Consider the following 23,745-nt stretch of genomic DNA (forward strand, 5'->3'; position numbering starts at 1 on the left):
GCAGGGGGGCTTCGCTGGGGGCAGAAGTGGGGGCGAGGTAAACCTCCCAGCTGCCCGGGTCCCTGCCGCAGTCCTAGGCGCCGCAAGGGTGGCTGCTGCGGCATCGCCAGACCCGCAGGCCTCGGGGCCCAAGCGACCCGGCAGATGGACAGATCTGACAGCTCTCCTGCTCTGCGGGGCTCAGCCCTCCTGACCTCCCCACTCCCCGACCTCACCCCGCCTTGCCCCTGAAGGCCGAGCAGAGCTTCAGGCCTCCCAGGGACAAGGCAGGGTGCTGAAGAGCGGGCAAGATGTCACCGAGGGAGGGGGGAGGGCTCCCCAAGTGCTCGGAAGGCGGCCACCTGCTCCAGCCGGATGGAACCCCTCTGCTCACACATCCACGGCCCCTTCCCCCCCAGCCAGCCTCGGGCCGGCTGGGGGCCCCAACCTGGTGGCCTCCGAGCACCTTCCTGACACCTGGGGAGACACCGCCCCACCCCCTCCTCCGCCCCCCAGGACCTCCAGGGACCAGCCACTGTCCCCAGAAGCCAGGCCAGGCAGCGGCCCTCTCCATTCCCCTCTGACTGCTCCGTGGGGCGCAGTGGCCGGCACCCCACGGAGGCCCCACTCTCGACTCAACCCAAGCGACAGGGACAGATCAAAAACAAAAATTAAATGCAGGGCGATAAATGGCGGAGGGCAGGACATGCTGGTCTTGTTGGTTGGCTTCGTGCACTATCACTTGGTCACTGCCCCCCTGTTACGTGAGGAGTGGGTATAATTTGTAGCGCATAAAAGCTAAGGAGGGATTAAAAAAAAAAAAGAAAAAAAAAAAAAGGAAAAATGCCCCAAGAAACAAAGAGGGGAAATAGATCAATTGACGTGGAATTTGGGCTCCTAATTGCTGTCTGTAATCCTGCAGGTCTCCTGTTGTTCCTCCTGACTCCCTCCAAATCTCCCTGGACCACCTCTCACCCGAGAGCTTCCCCCCACCCAGCCCCCACTGCCCCCCACCCACCCCACCAACCGCCAGACTTCCCACACTCCCCGTCACCTTCGCCAGTCTCTGGGGGACTCCCAAGAGACTGGCAAAGGTGACCCTAGGTGTGCTCGGGGGGGGGTCCCCTAGATCTTTCTGCCAGGAGCACACCTAGGGAGTCAGGCTGCCGAGGGGGGGGCACGTCTTGCTTGGCTACAGCCATCTCCAACCTGCCAAACTCATTCCTTGCTCGACACACAATCAACAGGGTGTCTCGAGGTGGTCGGGGTCTGGGGGGCATCGCAGCTCACACTGGGGGCCGCGGGACAGGCACCAAGGAGGAGGGGCCCTCGCAGGGGCAGCTTCCTCATCGTGGAAAGATGGTGGATGTGAGTGAGTGTGTGTGTGTGTGTGTGTGCCTGTGAGTGTGTGCATGTGAGTGCCTGTGTGTGTGTGTGCTGCAGGGACGCATGTGACAATGTGTGCTTTTGAGGGCGGAAGTTCAGATGTAAGATTTTAGGGTGCGGGGTTGTGCCAATTAAATTTTATTTGCATGGATTCCGGTCCTCACGTTCTATTTTCCCCACCTTTGGTCTCACTGGGTCCCTCTGACTAGCTCCGTGACGAATTTTAGCGATGGGAAATCGAGCAAAGAACGAGTTTGGGTCATTGCTGTTGTCAGTTCACCCCGAAAGCGCCCAGCGGCGAGTTTCCTGAGAAGGAGATGGCGCACAAGCAAGGGCGTGCCCACCTGCTATCCGGTCCTTTCTCTGCCGGTGCAGGGACCCGAGTCCCGGCCAATCCGACTCAAGGTCCAAAGGGGAAGGGGGGGGCGCCAAATTCCTTTATTTTGCCAATTGTTTCCAAGCCAATTCGTTTTTAGTATTTTTTCAGCCAATTGATTTTTTAGTTTTTTTTTTTTTTTTAAAGTTAATTAGCTTTTCTGGTGGTTTTAAAAAGCCAATTAGTTTTAAGGGGGCTGGGGGGTGTGTGTGAGTGTGTGTAGCTCAGGGTTTTATGTTTCCAATTTTTTGATGTATATGTGTAATCTGGGGATAATTTAGGGGTAAGTTGGGGGGTTGTGGAGGATGTTTAAAGCCAATCAATTCTGTATGGTTTTGAAGATGTTACCGTGGCTCCCTTGGCCCGATGGAGGGGGCCTGGGAGGGCAGCCTGACTGGGGAGGCGGGGCACGGGGGCTGGGCTGGGGGGAAGCCCTCGAGGGGGAGGTGGGACAGAGAGATTTCAGTGGTGGAACCTGCTGGCAATGTCCCTGGTCAGGAGGTCACAGAGCGATGGTGCTCGCTGCAGGACGACGACGCTTTGGCTCACTTCTGATTGCTGGGCATCTCCGGAGAGGCGTCCCCGTGGGCGGGGTCTTGGGCGGGCAGGGCGGGCAGGGCGTGGGGGTGCGTGGCCTCCCTGACCGCGTCGAGCTCCTTGGTGGGCACGCGGCCCCGGCGGGCGCGCAGGAGGGCAGGCAGGCCCCTGCGCAGGCGCTGGGTGGACTGCTTCCAGGTGTCGTATTGGAGGAACTTGCCCACGGGGTATCTGGGGGAGTTGTCCTGAGGAGGGAAGGGGCCGGTCACCAGGTGCCATTCCGTGGGCCTCTCCCCGGGCCGTCCACCCTCCTGCACGGGCCTCTCTCGGCCACCCGATAGGGAGACCTTGGCCACACCTGTCACCGTGCAGCCGCAGTGCGACTGCTCAGTAACTTGTGCTGACGTCCACAGTGGCCTGGTGGGGAGGGACAGGGGCAACCATGAGACTGGCCTCCCAGTTACCCTGCCAGCTAGGACGCTGGCTGCGCCCTGCCCCTTGGCTAGGAGCCCCCACCGCTGGAGGAGACGCCCCTTCCCGGGTCTGCAGAGGGCCCTCACCGGAAGCACGGTCGGAGGGGTCGACACGTCCCTCTCGGACTTGGCGGGGGTGGCGCAGTAGGTCTCCAGGAGGGCCAGGTCACAGCTGCGGAAGCAGCACTCCTCAACGATGCCACGGCTGCGGCGGTTCACGCGGCTTGCGGGCCTGCCTGGAAGTCCCACAGGATACACAGGGCGACTTTAGCAAGGGCACTGCTGGCCACCGGGCCCGGGGAGGTCCCCCAGGGAGTCCTGGCCACCCTTTGGGGGTGGGAAGGGAAGTGAGAGCTGCAGGCAGAGGTGCCCCAGAAAGGTGAGGAGAGAGGGGAGGTGCATGCGTTGGGCCCCTGGCCTCGGGTGCCTCCTTCCTCAGATTTAAAATGGGCAAAGCCTCCTGGCCCCTCGGCCGGACAGACACCACCAGGACCAGAAGCCCATAACGGCAGCGGTTTGGGAACTCTGGGGTGTGAGCCCAGTTCAGAGGCCACCCAGCAAGGGACCACTGGGTGGATGCAAGTGTGGCCCCTGAACTCGGACTCTGACCCGGCACCACCTAGAAGCCTGGAGGGGCCGCACCCCGGGAGCGCGAGGGAGGAACAGGCAGGAGAGGAGAAGACGGGAGGAGAGGAGTGAGGAGGTGATGGAACCACTCCCTTCTTCCCTCCCGTCTTCCCCCTCTCCCCCACGGCAGGGCTCAGCTGTAAGAAGAAAGTCTCGGGAAAGGGCAGGTGCCGTCAGCGGGAGGAGGGAGAGGGACCCCAGCATGGGGTCCCAGGAGCGGGGGCTCGGCCCACCCCTCCTCTCGGGGCAGCGGTGCAGGGGGGCCTCTCCCTGAGCGAGGAGTGGCGGCACCAGCCCCGCAGTGCCACTTCCTGCCCCAAATGGGGCAGGCGAGAGGGAGGCCAGAGGGAGGCCAGGGCAGCAGGGCTTCAAAAGCGTCAGCAGCAGGTGCACTTTTCAGAGAGAAGCTTCGAAATGCATTTGCATCCTGTGAGCCCACTTCAGTTTGGCAGCGTGGGTAAGTAGAGGCTGTGGAGGATGTCACGCGGCAAGTGTCAGGTGGGAAAGACAGGGCACCCCATGCCAGCGAGGAGTGCCGCCACTCCCGATGACATGGAGCAGGCCCCAAGTGTCAAGCTTGCCCCGAGCCCCCACCCAGGTGCCCACCCAGCCCCCCTTCTGGGGGGTGAGTCTGAAGGACAGAGAGCAGTGAGCCCACCCACCAGCCCCCCAGGCTGGAAATCAGGAGAGAAACACGAAGAAGTCTGAGCACTCTCGGGGCAGCAGGCGGTCACCCCACATGGCGGCCCTGGGGCCCCGGATGCCCACCCCTCCTCTGGGCTGAGTCTGCTGGCAAAGCTGGCCTCTCCTCCTGCCCCGGCCCCTGCCACCCACGTGTGGACTCAGCCCTGACACCCACCAACCACATTTGCTTTTATTTTTATTGATTTTAAAACTATTTCATCAGATTTTAAATCTTATCATCCGTGCACACACGCCCCTGTCAAAATGCCCACCAGGTGCAGGAGGAAAGGCAGCTGCTCAGCGCCCACTGCCCTGCCCGAGGCTGTGGCGTCCCCAGGGGAGCCCCCTGGGAGTTCATGTGAGGAATGGGGCACCTCTGGCCCCCCCAACAGGAGCTGTGAGTGTGTGTGGCAGGGACACCAGGCACGAGGGTGAGCCCAGGCCCACGTCGACTGGGACGCCAAGGCCTCAGAGCAAGGGCTGGGCCGGTCACCTTGGAGTGTCCTCCCACGTGAGGCTAGGCGTCCTCACCTGTCACCCAGGGAGGTCTCACTTAGGTCTGCTGAAGCCATCCCCACTGACTGAGCGCCTGCTGTGTACGCCCCTCCCCAGCCCCAGCCCTGAGCTACTTACTGAAGTAGAAGCCGCGGTCCCCACAGACAAACTGGAGGGTGTCCACCAGCTCCCCGCCGCACAGGGTCTCACTGGGGCGGTAAGCAGCAATGCAGCACGAGGCCAAGGCCAAGAAGGTGAGAAGCACCAGCATCGACTTCCCCACTGGGACCCCCATTGGTATCTGGGGGCAGGAGAGACGCGCTGTGAGCCTGGTGCCAGGCGGGGGGCCCAGCCGTCTCCGACGTTAAAACGCAATTGAAACTTTAAAGCATGGCTTTCTTATAAATGCTGGCATTTTAATTACAAAATAACACACAGGCTTCAGCTGCTGAGGTGAGGGCGCAGGGTCACTTCGGGAAGGAGGAAACAGCTCGTGGTGCACAGAAAGGGCTTGGTGGCCGAGTTGCAAGAAGTGCTAGTAACGTGGGGTGACCATGCCCATCGTCACTATTGCAGGATCTCAGCCACACCCATGGGCGCCAGGGCCCTTGCTGGACAGTGGACCTGGCCTCCGGCCTATGACATCATGGAGATGGGGCCAGCCCAAGGGCATGTCACCACCTCTCGGGCCTCCACGCACCAGCCAAGAGGGCAGATCGCCCCACCTCGCTGCAGAGCACATGCGCGCAGGAGGACCGGCCCTCCTCCCTCCACCGCCCCCCAGCTGGGCAAGGGGGTCCAGGAGGACCACCCCTTCCAGAGCAGCAGGCGGGGCTGGTGGGCCTCACGGAGCTTCCGTCCTTCCAGTCTGAGCAAAGCCCAGGTCAAGGACCCAGTGGTTAGTGCACCCAGGCCCCCTTCCTCCCAGAGCCTGTTCTCCTGAGTCACCCAGTCCTCCACCTCCAGTCTCCCCTGGGCACCCCCAAACACGACAAAGCCAAAACGCCTCCTTTGCAGGCCTCGAATCACACCACGTAAGGCCAGGGACCTCAGAGTCCCTCTGTGACCACCTGACCACTCCCCATCTGGAGTACCAAACTCCACTGGTGGGAGCCAGAGAGAGCAGCTCAGGCCACCTGGGAGTCCGGACACCAGGTCCCTCCAGGTCCACCCTGGACTCGGAGGCACATCTTAGGACACACCCCCTCTGTGGGTGGTGTGGCCCCAGGGCTGCAGAGGCAAGGGTTAACCAGCTCCCTGAGGGTGGGAAGCCGGGGACCCACACAGCAAGCTGCCCTGGCCCCTGCAGACGGTGGAGCCCTCCAGGCGGGCAGCCCCAGCCTTCCCAGGCAGGCCCAGGGGAGTTTTTGATGCAATAAATCATGTGAGCGACAGAGTAGGGGATGAGAAAGAAACACAGCCTCGCTTGTCCTCTCTAGGGCAGTGGGCAGCTCCACAGAAAGACTGAAAACCACCCCGTCACCTCTTGACTGGACCCCAACCAGTCTCCCCACCGCCCCTGCCACCCCCTTCCCAAGTCCAAGAACACACTCAAGTGCGCGGCAGAAAGCAGGAGCCTGGACAAGAGGCACATGGAGGGGCAGGACAGGTGAGGGCCCAGGAGCAGCCCAGAAGCTGGACACAGAGGGGCACGAGGGAGGAGCAGAAGAGGAAGGAGCAGGTGAGGAAGCCAGAGACCCAGGAGGAGGCCGGCGCGAGGAAGGCGAAAGGCGCAGGCCGGCGACAGGGCCTGGCCAAGGCTGGCGGGTGTCCTGGGCTGCCGCAGGCTGGAGTGAGATGGCAGCGGGGTCCTCGCTCGACAGCCCTGGTTACCTGCAGCTGGACAGGAGCCTTGCTGGGGTTGAAGAGGAGGAGGAGAAGGAGGAGGAGGAGGAGGAGGAGGGAGCTGGACGTTTCTCTCGCAGGAGAAGCGATGTCCAGTTTGCAGGCTGGTCAGTGCCTCCGCTTTTATGTCTGAGCGGGCTCCTCCCAGCCCCGGCTCCACCCTACCCCCACCCCTCCGTCTGCTGACCACTCCCCCTGCCCCTTTGCTCCCGCCCCCTCCCTCCTCCCAGCCAGTCCCTCCTCTCCTGCACCCCCCACCACTAGCTCTGGACCATCTCTTAGCAAAGTGCCCTGGGGGGCCGGTTCTGCACCCCCGAGCCCATCCCTGCACAGGGCGACGGGAGGGATGTCTCCTCTCCTCCTCCCTGCGCGGAAACTTCCATGCTGCCCACTGGGCAGGGGGGCTGCCCCTCTCTCTGGCCCGCAGGCTCCTGCCCTTCGGAGCCTCACTCCAGCCCCTCTCCCCGGATTCCTGCTCGAAAACGTTGGGGACAGAAAGGGAACGTGGGGGACATACTGCAAATGTGGCGTCTGGCCCGACTCCTTTGCCAGCGCGCCCCCCTCGCTCCATCCGGGCCCCGCCCACCCAGTGTTTCCCTCAGTCTCGCTGGCAGCGAGTCAACATACCAGGGTGGGCTTCTCGGGCTCTGCCCCCCACACTCCCCGGCGCCCGGGGACGCCCGCCAGGCACAGATCTCACACTTCCCGCGACACCCCTACGCCCGCAAACCGACCAGGAAGTTGTTGCCCTCGCAGACAGCTCACACCTCCCTCGGCGCGTCCCGGCGCCCCCGCCCCCCAAACTCCGCGGTGCGAGGGCGAGAGCGGGGCTCGCGACGGGGAGCGGGACCCGGAGCCTCCCGCCCTCCCCGGGCTCAGCCGGCCCACGCCGAGCCCCAGGGCCGGGCGCCGCCAGCCCGCCCGCCGCACCGCTTACCTGGAAGCCGGCGACGCTGCCGCCCACCTCCCTGCTGCGTTTCGCAAACCGAACAGCGGGCGTGGGCCCTCCTGCCGGGCACTCCTCTGCCAGCGCCGCTCTGGCCGGGTCGCGGGGGCCGAATGTGCGACGGGGCAGAACGGGGGGATGGCTTTCTTGGGGGGGTGGGATTTGTCTGATCGTTCGGGGAGGACGGGCTGTCTTCGGGCTGGGGCGGGCCAGATGTTGTACTTTCGGGGGGGAAAGGGTGTCGTGGAATGAGGTCAGCTGTTGTATCAAGGACAGAGGGGCAGGACAGTGGGAGAGACAGAGTGAACGTGAAACGGGGGGGGGGCCAAAGAGAGGGTTAGAGACGGAGAGAGGACAGCGAGGGGCGGGCAGGCTCACAGCGGGAGAGAACAGTGGAGAGAGAAACAGAAAGCGTATAATTAATCCACTTTGGTACGGCGAAGGCGAGAGGGCGGGCGTGGAGGGGGAGGGAGTCGGAGGCCAGGAGCCGGGGGGGACGGGAGGGAGCGAAGGGAAGGTGGCGGGAGAAGAGACGGGGCCGGGGCCAGATGCGAAGAGGGGCCGGGGCGCACAGAGAAGCCAGGGAAGGGAGCAACGTCGGGGGCCGGGGGAGGTGCTGACGGGGGCGGAGTGGAGGCGTCTCCCCGGCCGCGGGCGCCCAGCTCGGTTTGGGCCGACGGAGCCCTCGGCCGTCGCGAGCCCGGGCCTGGGGGGGGCAGGCGGTGGCGCCGCCGGGGCCGCTCGGGATGCAGCGCGGAGGGGAGCGGCCGAGGCTGCGCGCCGGGGGAGGGCTGGGGGGAGCGCGGGGGATGACAACGCCGGCGGCCTGCGAGCCGGACTGCCTGCGGGGGGGACCGCCTCCCCCGGCGAAGCGGGGACGGGGATGAGGTAGACGACGAGGAGGCGGCGGGGGATCCGCAGGCCCGGCGGAGCGCGGCCCGCCGACGGCGCCCGGGACGGGAGTCAGCAGCGAGGCGACGGACGGCGTCGGCGTGGGCCGCCAGCCCGGGTGGAGGCGCTGGCGGGCCGAGCGCGGGCGGGCGTGGGCCAGGAGGCGGGGGCGGCCGGAAGGGGGGGCCGGGGGCCGGCCTGGCCTCACGCAGCTCCGCCGGAGAGCAGGCGAACTGCGGGCGCCAACGCCCGGCTCTTATAGCCGCGCCACCCCGCGGCCGGGCGCCCGCTCGGGCCCCGCTGGCCTTGCGCCCGCGCCAATGGGCGCCCGCGGGGCCCTCGCCCCGCCCCCGGCCCGCCCCCGCAACTCGAGCCAGGGGGACGCGGGCCGGGGGCCCGGGGCCCCGGGGGGCGGCGGTAGGAGGGGGGCCGTGGGGTGCGCGGGGGGGAGGCTGGGTGGGGGGCAGGGAGCGGCGGAGCGCGAACAGAATGCTGAATCCCCGTTCTAAAGAATTCGGGGCCCCATCTCAGGTTTCCGGGGTGCCAGGGCGCCCTGGGTTCGTGCACGCGGGGCACCGCGCTGGCAGGGGCAGGCGGCCGGCCAGGCTCCGGCGGCTGGGCTCCCAGCGTCCCCCGGGGGACTACACGGCAGGGGCGCCCCGCTGCAGTGCGGGCGCAGGTGGCTGGTATGGGTCGCGGACCCCGCTGGGAGCTGCGGGGGAGGGGGTCCCTGGGCTCGGGCGGGGCGCACAGCCGCCACCTGCCCGAGCAGGAGGAACCGGCCGCGCGGCGCCTCGAGCGGCAGCCGGATCCCGAGCGCCCCCAGGTGCCGCGCCGAGCCCCGGAGCACCGCGGGCGGCAGCCAGGTGCGGACGCGGGGAAGGCCGGCTGGGCCGGGCCGAACCCTGGGCCTGGCTCGGAGCCTGCCGAGGCTGTGGCCGCCAGGGAGAAAGGCTCAGGGCGGAAAACAGCTCAAATCCTACCTGCGTGACCGAGCTCACCGGGGTGCGTCTAAGCAGCTCGCCTTTGGGGCCCACCCAAAATATCCGGATAATGGTTCCCCCGTCCTCAGCGCGTTGGACTTGCGTAGACGCGGGTTCAGTCCCGGGGACCACCACGATAACTTGGGGATCTGGGGACACCATCTCCTGGAGAGTTTGGACGATGTAAAAAGGCGTTGTGATTTTTACCAAGTCCAACCATGCACAAGACCCCGCACCCCGCCTGCCCGGTCCCAGGCCGCCGCGCCTCGCGAGGGGAAGGGGCCTCGGCGGAAACCCGCGTCCCCTCGCCCCCCTCACTCCGCCATCAATCACTTCGCCCGCGCTCGGCGCGCGCCTCCCTAAGACCTAGGCCTGCGGGCTGGAGGCGCCGGGCCGCCCGGGCAGGGAGCGCCTCTCCTAGCGTCCCCCCAACTCGGCGCCCTGCTCGCTCTGTGTCGGGCCGTCAAGCCGCTTTCCCCACAAATGTGATCTTTGCAAAGAGCAAACGAAAGTGGCGCCGGTTTCTGGCCGCCGAAGCCGGAGCGAGCGTGGCCGCCGAGCCGCAAACCCGCAGCCGGCTCCCGGGCCCCGCGCCGGCCTCCCGGGGGAGGCCCCAGAGGAGCGCCAGCCCGGGCGGGACGCAGGTCAGGAGCCGGGCTGGGCCTGCAGAGGCCGCGGGGACCGGCACCGCGGGGAACTCACCGCGAGGTTGGAGGCCGTGTCCGCGGCGCACGAGGAGCCAAGGCGATCGAGGAGCGCTCTGTGGCGGCGGCGAACGCTGCTGGAGGTGAGCGAGACCCCGGGGGCTGTCCCCAGTGTCCGGGGCAACGCCCAGTCCGTTGGAAGACCCGGGGACAATGCCCAAATTTGGGGGAAACTGGGGGCAATGCCCAGTCGTTTTCCTGGACACGGGAGAAGCACTGCCCACGTCTTGGGGATGCACGGCCGGCCCAAGTGTGTTTGGGGAACAGAGAAATTTCCAAAATCCAAGTAGCTCGGGGGGACTTCTTAGGAGAGGTAGAGAGGCCTGAAACCAGTACTCTCCCAGCGCGGGATTGGGGAAACAGGCACCGGCCGGAGGCGGCGGGAACAATGCCCAAATTTGGGGGGAACCCAAGTCAGAGCTCTGTCTTATTTGCGCAGAGAAAATGGGTGTCCTGAAGTAGGGGGACCCAGGGGAGACTCTGTTAATGTGGGAACTGTGATTAATGACTAAATTTGAGAGTCTAGAAAAATAGAGCCCAAGTTTGGGGGGATGAGGGAAATTGCTCCATGCAATTGGGGTGAGAGACATCTGTGTCCAAAATAGAGGGGAAGCCAGCATCTTGGTCAGCAGCCTTGGGGGACCCACCAATCCCAGACCAATTTATGGAGGGGTATATGTTTTTGGTTGAATCAAAATTCTCCATGTGAAATTTGGGGGGACCTAAAAGGCACATTACCTTAAATGGGGAGAGGAAAGCAATGGGCACATTTTGGGGATACAGGCAAATTATTAGTGTGTTGGGGGAAGCAGGGATTAACTTCACATTTTAAGAATGCAAGTTAGTGGCCTGGACGCTTGCAGCACTAGAGAAGAGTGACCTCCGTGATTACTGCGGCTTCAGGGGGAAAATTCAATGTCCTTTAGAGACTCAAGAAGCACTGTCTAAATCTGGGGGAACCCAGAGCGTGATAAGTACATTTAGTGAATGCAGAAAATCAATGCCCTTTTATATTTTATTTTTTAAGTAGATTTAAATTAATTTATTGCTTATAAACAAGAAAGATTTTATATATTTTCCTGGACAATGTGTGCATTTGGGGAAGCTCCGCAAAACACATTTCAAGTTTTGGGGACCCATGAAAATTACCCACAGGAGACTGATATTTAAATTTCAGGAAACCGGGTTAGTAGCTCGGAAACTTGTAGGACACGGGCCTTTAATGCCTGGGATTCCTGGAACCTAGGGACGTTTTCCATGTACTTTGGGGGAGCCATGGAACACTGTCCAAAGGCAGGAGGACTCAGGACAGGGGTCGTAAAGTCGGGAGACTCATAAATCAATGTTCAAAAAAACTCAATCGTTTTGTGAAGGAAAATAATCTCAATTTGTTCTGGAGGGCTGCGAGACAATACCTCAATCTGGGGGCCCCAGAAAAATAACTGTTGAATCTAAGGGTGGCGAAGCTGCTCAGGGTCTTGGAGGACTTGGGAGTCAATATCTAAATTTGGGGGGAAGGGATTATGAGTTCTGAGGTCCTAGGGCCTGGAGAATCTACTCCCAAATTTTGTGATCTGCAGGGAGTATGCAACATGTCCATGTTTGCTGACGTTTGGGGTGACTCCGTGGGTGCACGGGTTGCTTTGGAGCCGGAGAAATCAGTCCTTTTCTTTGACCCAAATGTCATACTGAATGTGCCGAGGCCTCATACTCCAGGGAGTCCGGCATATCCCAATGTGGGGGGTTAGGAAAAGAGTCCAGTGTGATCCTGGGGTTTGGGATTCGGAATCAGTGTCTGAGTTTTTAAAATCCAGGATTGTAGTCAGTAAGCTAGTGGGACCCGGGGAGTTTTTTATATTCAAAATGTTGTGGTGCAGAGAAAATGCTCAGCATGTTTGGGACACTTAAAAAAAAAAAAAGCCCGGTATAACAAAAACTAGACTCTGCCTAGGGGTTAATTTTGTGCTCGGTGTGACCCAGAGGGACCTGGGAGGTGGTGGTGATTTGGGGGGAGCTTAGAAGACCCTCGGTCACACTTGAGCGCATCCTGGGTAATTGCTGAATGTGCTTATGGGCGCTGGGGGGACAGTGTTTAAATCTTAAAGCAGGAATAGATAGATCACTGGAGCTTGTAGGGCCACAGAAATGAACACCCCAAATCTTTGTGGCTCGCCAAAACAAATAAATAAATAAAATTCTCGATGAGTTTTGGGGATCATTGAAAAATAATTCAACGGAACCCAGGCAATAAGCGTGCAGATGGTTTATGACTCGGAGAAGGAGTCGGTGTGCTGTGGGTGTAATGCCTGAATTTAGGGGGAGGTGGAGGAGACAAGGTTCAAACTTTGAGGGTTCCAGGAAAATCGCTCAGTGTGCGGGGACTTGGGGTTCCACGTGCAAAATTAGGAAACCCAGGTTGGTGCCGTTAGATTTGGGGAACTCAGAGACAGTGTCCCAAGGTGTGGAAGTGCCAGAGCCAGAGGAAGTTTCGGGGAATCAGACAAGGACAGTGAGTTTGAGAGACCCTGCGGTTAATATTAAAAGTTGCGTGGACGCGGGAAGAGTCTGCGTATTTTGGGACGAGCCTAAGCATGAGAAATCACCGTCTGCGTCCTGCGGAACCAACCCGGTGGCGGGCTGCAGGGCTGAGGGGTTACTGTGTGAGTTTTAGGGCGGCCGGGTGAGCGGTGTGTGAATCTGTGGGAGCTGTAGGGGTTACCTGAAACTGCTCAGAGCCCTGGAGAAAACAAATCTGGGGACCCAGGACACATAGTGTGAGGGCTGGATGCGATGTGAGTCCCCGGAAACCGCTGTCCACGGAAGCTCTCGGACCTGCAGAGCGCGACCGTGCCGGAGGACCTGCGAAGCCGCGCTTAAATTTGCAGGATCCCCGACTAAGTAAGGTCCGAGTTTGGGGGAGCAGGGGAGTTGCCACTGGGATCCCGGAGAGCAAGGGCTGCGCTTGCGAGACCAGGCTCGGCCGCCGGGGAGGAGCGGCTGCCGGGCCACCCGTCCGGGACGGCGCGGGCGCGGCGCGCTCCCCGGGGAGCTCGGCGGGCAGCGCGGGCGGGCAGCCGGCGCCCTGGCGCGCACGGCCGGGAAACTCGCTTCTCGTTCTTTCGCCTTCTCCCCACGCAGAGCACGTCCGCGGCGGCGGCCTGAGCCTGGCGGCGCCTGGGTGAAGGGAGGACCCCGAGGGCCGAGAGGGAACCGCCGGCGCGGCTCCCCGGGCGCTCCCGGGGCTCCGGCTCCCTGCTCGGCCACCGCCGCCGACGAGGCCCGCGGGCTCCCCGTCGCCGCTGCGCCCCACGCGCTTCCGCGCTGCGAGCCTAGGCGAAGCCGAGGCTGAGCCGCCGCCGGGGGCAGGCTCATCCCTGCCTTGACTTGGGGGCCCCGGAGCACCCCAGGCGGCCACCCCGCCTGCCCGGGCGCTCCGCGCGCACTGTTCGCGGCTTTCGTGGGCCCCAAGCAACGGTGAAACCAATTTTGTTTGGGTAACCGGAAAGAGGAGAGGAAGCGGGGAAGCAAAGGAGAAAAAAGGGGGGAGAGACAGGGGTGCAGGACTGCACTCCCCTGAGGGGCCAGGGTCTCCTTTCGTTTTCTCAAAGAGAATTTTTACAGAAAGCCTCTCCCCCGGGGCTGGGGAAAGTCCACTTCCTTAAAGGCAAACATTGAACCCACACACAAGCGCGCACAGTGCTGTTGTCGGAAATAAGGTCAGCCCCTTGGCATTGGGCAATGTAGGGGGTGGGGGACAATAGCCCCAGGCGGTCATAGAGGTGGGGGCTGCCCGAGAGGGGCACTGCATAATGGTGGGGACCCTGGGGCAAGTACAGTGAGCTTTGCTCATCCCCATGTCACCCCTTAGAGGGACACTAGCTAGAAGGGGGTGATCGCAAAGCCTGACACCCTGGGGAGGCAGGGGTTAATGCCACTGGACAGGTGCGGGAGCTGGGCATCTCCTTCGCATTAGCTTGGCAAGACAGGGAGACCCCCACCCATGAAAAACAGCCCATTTTCCACCCAGAGCGCAAGGCACGTGGGGAATGTCCCCTTCAAATTCCAGTCCGCATCCATCACCCCGTGTCCCATTCCAAGAACATCTGGCTGTCTCCCCCCACCCAGCACGGCCCCCTCCCCTTTCCACCAGCCTTCCGCAGGCTCCCTGCGTCCGGCTTTCTGGCCTCTGAGTTAGCCTATAGAGGGAGGGAGGCCCTGGCGCAGAAACCACAGGCCTGTTGATATTCCCCACTCCAGGGCGACTTGCAAATTTGGGGGTGAGGAGCATTAGTAAGTGCCTGCCTGCAGGCTGGCCCTGCGTGGCCGTGACCGGAGCAGATTTCACATCTCTGTCGTGGACAAAGCCCAGGTTCCCCTTGCCCCGCTCTGCTTCCTCCACCCTCTCTGCAGGCCAGGATGGGGTGGGTGGGACACCAAGCAGAGCTGTGGGCTTTCTCCTGGGGGGGGGGTACCTGGGGGCAATCACACCAGTGACCCATTTGGGCACCCCAGCCCCCGCTTTCTGTTCCAGAGGTGCCTGCCCTGGAGGAGTCACGCCCCATGCTTGGAGACGCATGCCTGGACTTGGCAAGGTATGGAGAAAGCTGAGGTCACCTTGGGGTGCCCACAGCAGGGTGGGGGCTGCACATGGTCCCCCCCCCACCGGGGCTGCCTGCTGAGCCCTCTCCTTATTTAGTCAAAAGTGTGGCCAGCACAGGCCAGAGGCCGGAGCAGATCCGGGTCACCCTGGGGCTCAAAAAGTACGCTGGCTGCGCCCCCAGCCAGGACTAGCAGCGGGCTCTGCCCCCAAGGCCTGCTCCTTCCCCACTGTTCCTGGACCCCCAAGGTAGGAAGGGTCCTGCCAGCAGCCCGAGGATGCTGCATAGTGGGAGCCCTCCTCCAGCCCAGAGCCTGGCTGGCAGGAACTTCAGCCCCAAGTGGCATCCTCCCCCACCCCTGACCAGGCACTGCCACAGCACCGGTCTTCCTTCTGGACTTGCAGACCCAAACTCCAAAGAGAGTAAACGTCCCCTCAGAATTCCCACTCACCCCGAGGAGCAAGCTCCTCCTGCGCCCAGGGCTCCCGGCTCCGCTCTGCCTGGGCCTTTCTCCTCCGGTTTCCCGGCTCTGGCTCTGAGCTGGCCGCTCCCCCCCTCCCTGGGACCAAGCCCAGCGTTTTACAAACCCAGCTCCCTTCTCCAAGGGTCCCCTGAGCGCCCCTCCCTCACCCTGCAGGGCACTGTACTCGGGACTGGGGAAGGACAACGCGCCCACCGGGCATCGGCCCGGGCAGCCTGGGAAGCCAGGGACTGACCACCCAGCGGAACTGCCAGCACCACTGCACAACCCAGCCGACGGCGGAGTGAGCCCCAAAAGCCAGACGGTGGGTTGGGGTGAGGGTCAGCGGGGAGTGCCGGGAGGGCCGGCGAACGCACTGCTGTGTTACTGTTTGATTTGGCGTCTGAACTAAAGACACCTTGAAAAGAATATTCTTGGCTTCTGTGTGGGACGGGGACAAACCCGCCTGGAAGACACTGCCTGCTGGGTCCCTCCCTGCAGGCCCTACAGGGAGGCCTCCCTCTGGGGTCAGGTACAAGGACAGGGACCGCGCACCCTTCCTGCCATGCTCCCCAAGTCCCAGAGCCGCCCCGACCCCAGTACCTGACCAGTCAACTGGTGCGGCCACCGCCACCGCCACCGCCACCGCGCTGCTGCAGCTGAGTCAGGGGAGTCGGGGCGTCCGGCTGGGCCTTTCTAGCCCCCACCCCCACCGGTGCACAGGAAGCCCGGGTCGCTGAACACAATGGGATCCTGACGGCGGCACTTGCAAGGCCCGTGGCTCAGAATGCCGCTTTGGGCAGTGCTTCATTTGTGCCTCACAGCCCTGCACGGCCAGGGGGCCTGAGACTGTCGCCCACTTTGACAAATGGGGACAGACACAGAGAGGTCAAGCCACTGGCACGAGGCCTCACAGCCAGCAGTAGGGCAGGGAGAACTGGGCCCAGGCCCTTCAGGGGGACCCCAGCTGTCCTGTCTCCAGACTGCCCCTGCCTGATGTGTTTCTTCCTCTGCCCCTTCTCCCTGCCTACCCCTCCTCAAACCCTGTCCTCCTCACGGTGGCCCCGGCCCCCTCCCTCTGTCCCTGCCCTCCTCTGCCCTCTTCCTAACCCAGGAGCTCCCCTCCGAGGCCCTCGATGCTGCAGAGACCGCAGGGAACCTGCTCTGCCCGCACCTGAGCCCTCCAGCGAGAAGACCCTGGAGCCCACGCGTGACTCTGAATACAAATCTGTGCTTGGGAGGCCCACATCCGCCTGTGCCTGAGACCCCTGCCCAGAGCCTGGCCCAGAACCACACCAGTGACACTTCTGCCCTGCCCCGGGGTCCCCCAGGCACTCACCTCTCTGGGGCTGGAGCTGTGGCTGGGACTGTCTGCTGGCCTCAGTTCTACGAGCGTTGGGGTCCCCTGAGCCACAGGCCACAGCAGTTCACCTCGGGACTGGGGTCTCTGGCCGCTCTGGCCTGCTGGGGCTCAGGCTGGGGGGCGGGCTGCCCAGGGGGCTGCGCCAGAGGGGATGAAGGGCTCTGGGGCCAGGGGCTGGAGTTCACCTCCTTCCGCACAAGCTCAGCAGTGATTCTTTGGCCCCTGGGGAAAACCAAAAAGGTGTTCCTGAGATGCTCCCTGTCAAAACCAAACAGCCCCCCACCCAGGCCAGAGCCCTGGTCCCGTCTCCCTCCCCAGGCTGCCTGTGGGTCTCCTGGCCAGGGCTTGGGCACGTCCCCCTCCTGCCCCTCTGCTCCTAGCTCTCCCTGTTTCAAAGCACAAGGGAGAGAGTGTCAAGTTCACCCAGAAAGGGCATCTCAGCAGCCAGGGCTGAGACAGCTGCTGGAGGGGCAGGAGACCCTCCTGCTGGGCGGCCATGAGGTGCACACGGTGGCCTGCCTTGAAGGGACACAGCACAAAATATGAAAGTCTGTCCCTCCACCTCCCGACGCTCACCCTTGTGTGGGAGCAGGGAGGGCTCCCTGCAAACCCCAAAGGAAGGCAGCCCTGCACCAAGAAGGCTGTCAAGTGGGGTGCAGCCCGGCTCCTCTGGGAAATGAACCCTCCCCACAAACACCACCTTGGGTGGGTGGAGGAGTCTGGGGTCCAGGGTGCGAGAGAGAAACTTCATGCAAGATGCATGTAGTCCCGGCGAGCTGCTGTGGCCCCAGCTCTTCTGGGAGCGGCAGGAGAACCAGGCACACTGTCAGCAGGAGGGAAGCCCTACTTTTTGAAACCCTGCTGGGGACGTCAAGCACGTTGTACCTCATGGTCCTTCTCCTCACTCTCCTTTGCGATTTCTTGCTGCTGGTCAGGAGGTGCAGGGAGCAGGGAGAGAGGGAAGCTTAGCTTTTAAAATGCTGTATGTGTGTGTGTATCTGTATATGTGTTATATACATTATATACCTACTCCGGAGCCTCAGGCCCTCTGCACAGTCTCCTGTTTGTCTTTGGGATTGGGGGGGGGGGGGGGCTCGGCCGTGCAGCAAGAGGAAACTTTCACACAGAAAAACCCTTCCCTTTACATGTGCAAAAACAGCTGTGCACTCCTGCTGGGAAGAGCAGCCTTCCCTGCCTCCCTGCCCCTCCCTGTTTGCCTGCTGGATTAGGACAGGAAAACCTATTCTCCTTGCAAAAGCCCCTGTGGCTTTGTGTAGCCCTATAGAGGAATCTCCTCCCCAATCCCCTCCCCTGTCTTTCCTGTCCCCTCCAAAGTTGAGGCCACCCTTGGGAAGCTTGCCTGGGCCCTGTGGCAGTGGAGATCCTTCCCCTCTTTCAGAATCCAGGATCTTGGCAGCGGTTCCAAGCCCCCAGCCCACCTGGGCCTGAACAGCCAAAATGTAGCTTTTCTGGCACACTCAGAGGGCACAGCCCGAGGGAGGGGAGCCCGGTTACCTGTGCTCTAGTTGCTGCGTGGTCCCCGCAGCTCCCGGGCGGTGGACGAAGAGGACCGGAGAGTCGCTGGTGCCCAAGGCTCTCTGCCGAAACTGCCTGGACGGTGGTCTGCTGGCTGGGCCAACATTAGCAGTCGCCGCCAAAGCAGGGGGTGCTCTGGCTGTGGTGCCCAGACCCTCCAGCCGGGTTGATGTGGAGGAGGAGGGGGATGAGGCTGAGGCTGGAGAGACGATGAAGGGCACTTTTAGAGAGTGCATGAGAACGGGGCCCCTACAAGTGGGAGAGCCTTTCCACCACTGGGCCAGGCACCTGCTCAAATGCCAACTGAAATTACAGTTTTGCCCTCACCTCCTCGTCCCCGCCACTCCTTTCCCCGAGCCCCTCCAAACTTGGGGAACTTCGCGCCAACTCAGTAGTGCTGCGGCCTCTGGGGTGGCTGCTGTGGCAGGTGCCCACGGGAGACTACGGTGGATCGGGGGTGGAGGTCTGCCCACCCCACCCCAGCAGAAAGGCATCCATGGGTGTGGGCACAGCCGGAAGCACTCCCTGCTAGCTAGGAGGTGGGGACCGTGTGGAGGAGGTGGGGGGCTTCACTAGAGGGACACTTAGCAGTTACTAGATACCCTGGAATGCCAGTGGGCGTGGCACTGGTAAAATGGGGGTGGGGCGTAAGCAGGGTTCGAGAGTGAGCAGAAAAATCGCTTTTCAGGTGCTCCCAAGGTAGCTGTGCGCAGAGCAGTCATGTCCTTCCAACCTCCACGGGCAGGGGACGCGGCTGGGAGTTTTTCCCCTTCGCCAGTCGCACTTGGTCTGCCCCCCACGCTGTCCGTGTGGTGCAGGGCACTAAGGATGCTGCTGCAAGCGGCAGCAGCCGACAGTGAGCACCTGTAGGCATTCCTGGGTCGGACGACTGGCCAGGTTCGCATCCTTTGGAGCCTGAATGAAACTCCAGCTAAGGTGCAGACTCAGAGCTGATGGCAGCTGGACAAGGTTCGGGTGGAAGCACTGCCTGATTGGGCTAAATCTCTCACTGGGAATTTAAAACCTTTTTCCCAAGCCTGCAGGGAGAGCAGGCACAGAGCAAAGACTCCGGGAGATGCAAAGACTTGTGCACTTCCTGGGGAGCACCAGTCCCCACCCTCCGCACCCACACACCTCAACCATCTACCCTCTGTGTGTCCATCTCATCCAGCCCACCAGCCTGTGCTGGGATTTCATTCCCCTTCTCCCAAGCCAGAATCTGAACTCCCTTCCTTAGCTGGAGCAACAGGGCGTCTAGTGGGGATGACATGGCCTTCCATAGGGAAAAGACTTAGACTCGAGGGGGACTGGTGTGTGTGGGGGAGGCATCTCAGAAGGATGCAGGTGCCTCAGAGTCAGACCCTCCCTTGGGAGGAAGGCAGGTGGGACTCTTCATGGGCTTTTGGGTGGGGAGAAAGGCCAGTGGCCCCGAGTCAGGTCTGGGGCTCGCAGACAGCAGCCAGGGTGAGGTAGCTCACGGCTCTCCGGGTGAAGCCCTCAGCGCTCATGCCGGCTCTAACTGTGCCCTGGGCTCTGCGGCTTGGAGACGCCGCAGCACGTGCTGCCCCCTGGCGTCTGCCGCAAAATGCCCAGATGTTGCGGGCAGCCGCTGCCAGGGCCCTTTGTGGATACTGGGCTGGGACTTTCCAAGTTGCAGATGGAGCTAGGGAGGGTGAAGGGCTGTGGTTCCACGAGGTGGTTCCACGGGAGGCTCGTCAAAGGAGTGTCCCCAGACTGAGGGGCAGGCAGCTACGGGGCTGACAGGGAAGCAGCCCACGGACCAAGCTCCTGGAAGTGTGGAGCCCCCATCGCCAAAATGGTGTCTTGACTCCGAGCTTTGCCCTGGGCTGGATTTCCATGTCTGCCCAGCACAGAAGGGGCTCATTCCAGTCCGGGATTATTCTGCCCACCAGGATCTTGGAACCCAGGGAGTTTAAGCAAGAGGAGGGGGCCAGGAAAAAGGGGCCTGGTAGGAAAGGCCCATGGGGCAGAAGCCTCGCCATGGTGCATCGTGGCAGGACACGGTTGAGAAGGACCACAACACGGACAAATATTGGGGTGCTGGGGTGAAGGACTCCACACAGCAGAAACCTGCTTGCTCCACGGCCTCTTGGGCCTGGAAGAGGGTCAGCCCATCCTGGGGATCTGGTGAGACCCTCATTTAGGTGGGAGAGAATTGGTGCCGCCCAAAGTCCCCAGCACCAGGTTCCACCACTTAGCTTCTTGAGTGGCCTCATACTGACACCTGGTGGGCATTTCCAGAATTACAATGGCACAACCCAAGGGTTTTAGGGGCTGCCATTTGGAAGAGAGTGTGTGGGAGGGGGGGTGCAAGGCCAGGACACCCCTCCCGATGGTGGAGAGGCCCCTCCACAGTGTTGGGGGTACAAGTGGGTTCTGCCCCTTTGCGCTTGGACCCGCCTCTCTCCTGGCATTATGGACCGGGTGTACCCCTTTTCAGTGTCCCCTACCCAGGGAGTACTGGCATGGTGGGCACCCCAAGCCACAGGCTAAACCTGGAACACCTTCCTGAAGCATCCATCATGTTTGGAGAGAGGAAACTGTATTCTATTAGCATCAAAATAAAACTGGACATATTACCGAGAGGCCCTGGGGCAGAGGCAGGGTCCCCGGGATGAACGCAGGACACGGGATTTTGTCCTTGGCGCCCACTCCCGGCCCCACCCCTGCCCCACCGGGAAGTGGGAAGTTGGGAATTTCCAAATCTGGCCCGAGCCTGACACCTTGTGGCCACTTGGAGAAGTTGCAGCCACCTTCCTGTAAGTCACCATCTCCCTTAGTAACTGCAGGGCCGAACCTCGGGGATGGGGGTACGAGAAGGACGTCACCCATGACCCCCATCCTGAACACACCAGATGTCCCTGGAGCCCTGCAGCACTGGGGCACTGGGTGGCCCAGCTGCCTCCCTGGGCGCAGCCTGGCCGGGGTGAGGCTACAGGGCCACGGCCCGAGGGCCGCTGTGTGCTGCTCCGGCCGGTGTGCGCTCAAACGGGCCCGGAGTGGGCGCAGGGGCCTGGAGGCCGACCCAGTGCACACCCCAGCTCTGCTGCCGATGACCTTGGGCGAGCCAGTTTGCCCCAAGCCGCCATGCTCCCCGCCGCCCGCACAGGTGCCAGTGTGGGTGTGGGCAGCCCCTCTGACCCAGAGTAAATGCTAACAGGCGTTCGGTTTTACCCCGTCCCGGATGTGAAGTTATGTTTGCCCCTTTCTCCCCTGGCTGCTGCGCTGAGACGCCCGTTCCTGGGACCATGCGGAAACACAGGCTAGATGGTCCCTGTCCACAGGCCCTGTGAGCCCCACCCACAAAGCCTCCTCCCCCTGCTCCGGAGTTCTGGGAGGGGGAGGCCTGTGCGTGGCCGGTGGGGAGGGTGGGGATCACGGGCAGTGACTTCTGGGGAGACCTGGGAGCAGCTCTCCCTGCCTGGGGCTGCCAAGTTTGAAGAGTCGCAAAGACTCCTCCACCACGAGGGCCCTCAGGCACACGGGGCCACGCTCAGACTGCACCTGGGCACCCCCAAGCCCCTCCCGCAAGCCTCCTCTTCCTGCGTGTCCCGCCCGGGCTGTGTGGAGGCCTGTGCCTTCACCCTGGGCCCTGCCACATACCCACGGCCGGGCCTGGTAGCGTGGGGGCTGCAGCTTCCCCCGGAGGACACCTGAGGTCCCCTGGCCTCCACCCCCAGAGGAGGAGCAGGCCAGTGATGCTGTCCCCATGAGATTAGGGCCCAGAGAGGGGAAGCCACTACAGGAACGCCACAGTGAGCAGCCCCAGGGTCTGGACGCGTTGCCCGAGTGCCTGCAGACGGTCTCCCCCGCCCGCCACACCTCCCCACACACCTGGACAGGCCGGCCTGTGGCCTGTGGCCTGGGTGCTGGAGGACACCTCCGTGCTGGCGTCCCTCATGGTCTCAGGCTGTGGGCTGTGAGGCACCACGTGCTGGCGCAGGAAGGGAGCAGGTGGGCCTGGGCGGGGCACTCACACCTGGGGCGGCAGTGCGGCTACAAGAAATCAGGCTCCCTGGGGACACCTGGAGATTCCCCTCCCTGCCCCCAGTAGTGTGGGCAGGAGGCCGGACACGGAGGGGCTGAGAGGGCACGGCCCTGCCAGGGGCCCCCCAGACTCACCCTCTCGGCAGCCAAGGCTGGCGGGGTCTCTTTTGGCTCCCTTTTGACAGATGAGGAAACCAAGACCCAGAGATATTAAGGAACTTTCCCAAGGCCACCCAGCCAGGGGTGGAGAGCCAGCACTCTGGCCCTGCCTGGCCTGCCCGGCCTGCCAGCTCTCGCCCTTGAGCCCACACTGGCCTGAGTGGACTTGGCACTGGCCCTAAGGATGCTTAGGGCCGGGCGTGTCCAACACCCCCAGGACACGGTGCACTGTCACCCTCAGACCACAGCTGCCCCTCCTTCCCTGCCAAGGCCAGCCCACGCCCAGCTGCGGGAAGGGCCCGGGGTGTCAGCTCTGTACCGTCACAGCTGTCATGTCCCCGGCGAGGGCGGCATGGGTTGCACCAGGCTGGGTCTGCAACCCTGGGGGTGGTAGCCCAGCACAGACCGGTCCTCAAGGCTGCCGTGCCAGCGGGGCCATGAGACACCTCCTCCGGGAAGCCTCCCTGACTGCTGCTTCCTGGCTTCTCTGTTCTGAGCTCTGATTGTGCAGCTGGAGCTGGGCGGGGGGTGCCCCAGCCTCCCTCTCTCTCCTGTTTCTCAGCCAGCTTGTCCTGCCTGGAGCCTGGCCCCCCGCACATTCCTGTCCCACAGCTGGGCCGAGGTCGGGGAGCACACCCAGGTGGCCAGGGAGGAAGCCACTTCCTGCCCCTTGAAGCTGTCCTTGGACCTTGGAGGTCGGGCCTCGGGAAGGCGCCATGGAGGGACAGGCAGCCATCGCCAGAGCCACACATTCAGGTGCCTCAGTCTCCCCGGAGCCCCCCGGGTCCCCTCTCTGCCCTGTCCTCGCCTACTGAGCCGCCCACGTGTGCTAGACCCTGCCAAGGACCCGAGGCCCAGAGCGGGTCAGGGCTTCCCAAGGTCCCTCGGCAGCCGGGCAGCAGTGGGTCTTGCATGCGGGCAGGGGCAGGCGGGCCGGGCCTGGGGGGGCCGGGCTGGAACGGCACCAAGTTCCGAAGTGCGGGTGCACTTGGGGAGACAGCAGCGTGCACCTCGGGCGCAGCGGGAACAGCCACAGCTGGCAGGGCTGCCGGGCCGCGGCTCTGTTTTCCACAAACACAGATGGGCTGGGAAGGGGGTCGGGGCAGGGCCCGGGCGGAATGCGAGGCCCACGGTGGCCCTGGGGTTCTGCTAACTCAGCAGCCCGGTCCACGCGGGCTGCAGGGGTGGGGCCTCCCAGAGGCTCAGGGGGCTGCGGACCCCCAGGCTGGGCTGCCCAAAGCCAACCTTCGTCCCTGGCAGAGCACAGAGCTGGGCACGGCTGGGAAGGAGTCCCCACCCCCGTCACAGATGGGAGCCGGGGGGTGGCTGCTGGGGTGCGGGCCACCAGGGTCTCTCTAGACACTCTGAGTGTACCTGGTAAGGGGCGCAGGAGGCACCCCCACTTCACCCTCAGCCTGGGGACTCGGCTCCGGCTTAGCCATGGACACACAGGTACCCCCGAGACCCCCTCTCTCACCCCTGCCTTGGGGAGCAGGGATGATGGGGTGCCCCTTTGGTACAGACCAGCTTCTAGGGGCAGCCTCAGGGACGCCGTGGGAGCCTGGAGGCTGTGTCAGGGCTCCCTGGGGTCAGGATGGTCCCCCACAGCGGCAGATGGGCAGGAAGTGGGGAGTCCAGCTGGGTGGGGCGGGGCCGGAGGCCACCTGGGCCGGGACAGTGAGCTGAGGACAGCGG

At 63.1% G+C, this 23,745-nt stretch overlaps 1 protein-coding gene across 2 annotated transcripts; it reads right to left on the reverse strand.

The window, feature by feature from the left end:
* Nucleotides 1-395: 395 nt before the first annotated feature.
* On the reverse strand, nucleotides 396-16,384 carry IGF2 (insulin like growth factor 2). 2 transcript variants are annotated; one of them, XM_069471842.1, is made up of 4 exons: nucleotides 16,324-16,384; nucleotides 4,696-4,858; nucleotides 2,839-2,987; nucleotides 396-2,523 (listed from the first exon to the last, which is right to left on the reverse strand). In XM_069471842.1, the coding sequence occupies exons 2-4, from the start codon at nucleotides 4,850-4,852 to the stop codon at nucleotides 2,287-2,289; spliced, it is 543 nt and encodes a 180-aa protein (XP_069327943.1). In that variant the 5' UTR covers nucleotides 4,853-4,858; nucleotides 16,324-16,384; the 3' UTR covers nucleotides 396-2,286. The 2 variants fall into 2 exon arrangements, with proteins under 2 accessions (XP_069327943.1, XP_069327942.1); XM_069471841.1 differs by lacking the exon at nucleotides 16,324-16,384 and adding an exon at nucleotides 9,223-9,399.
* Between the last annotated feature and the right edge of the window lie 7,361 nt (nucleotides 16,385-23,745).

Source organism: Eulemur rufifrons, chromosome 6 (genome assembly GCF_041146395.1).
Source record: "Eulemur rufifrons isolate Redbay chromosome 6, OSU_ERuf_1, whole genome shotgun sequence".
Taxonomy (NCBI): Eukaryota; Metazoa; Chordata; class Mammalia; order Primates; family Lemuridae; genus Eulemur; species Eulemur rufifrons.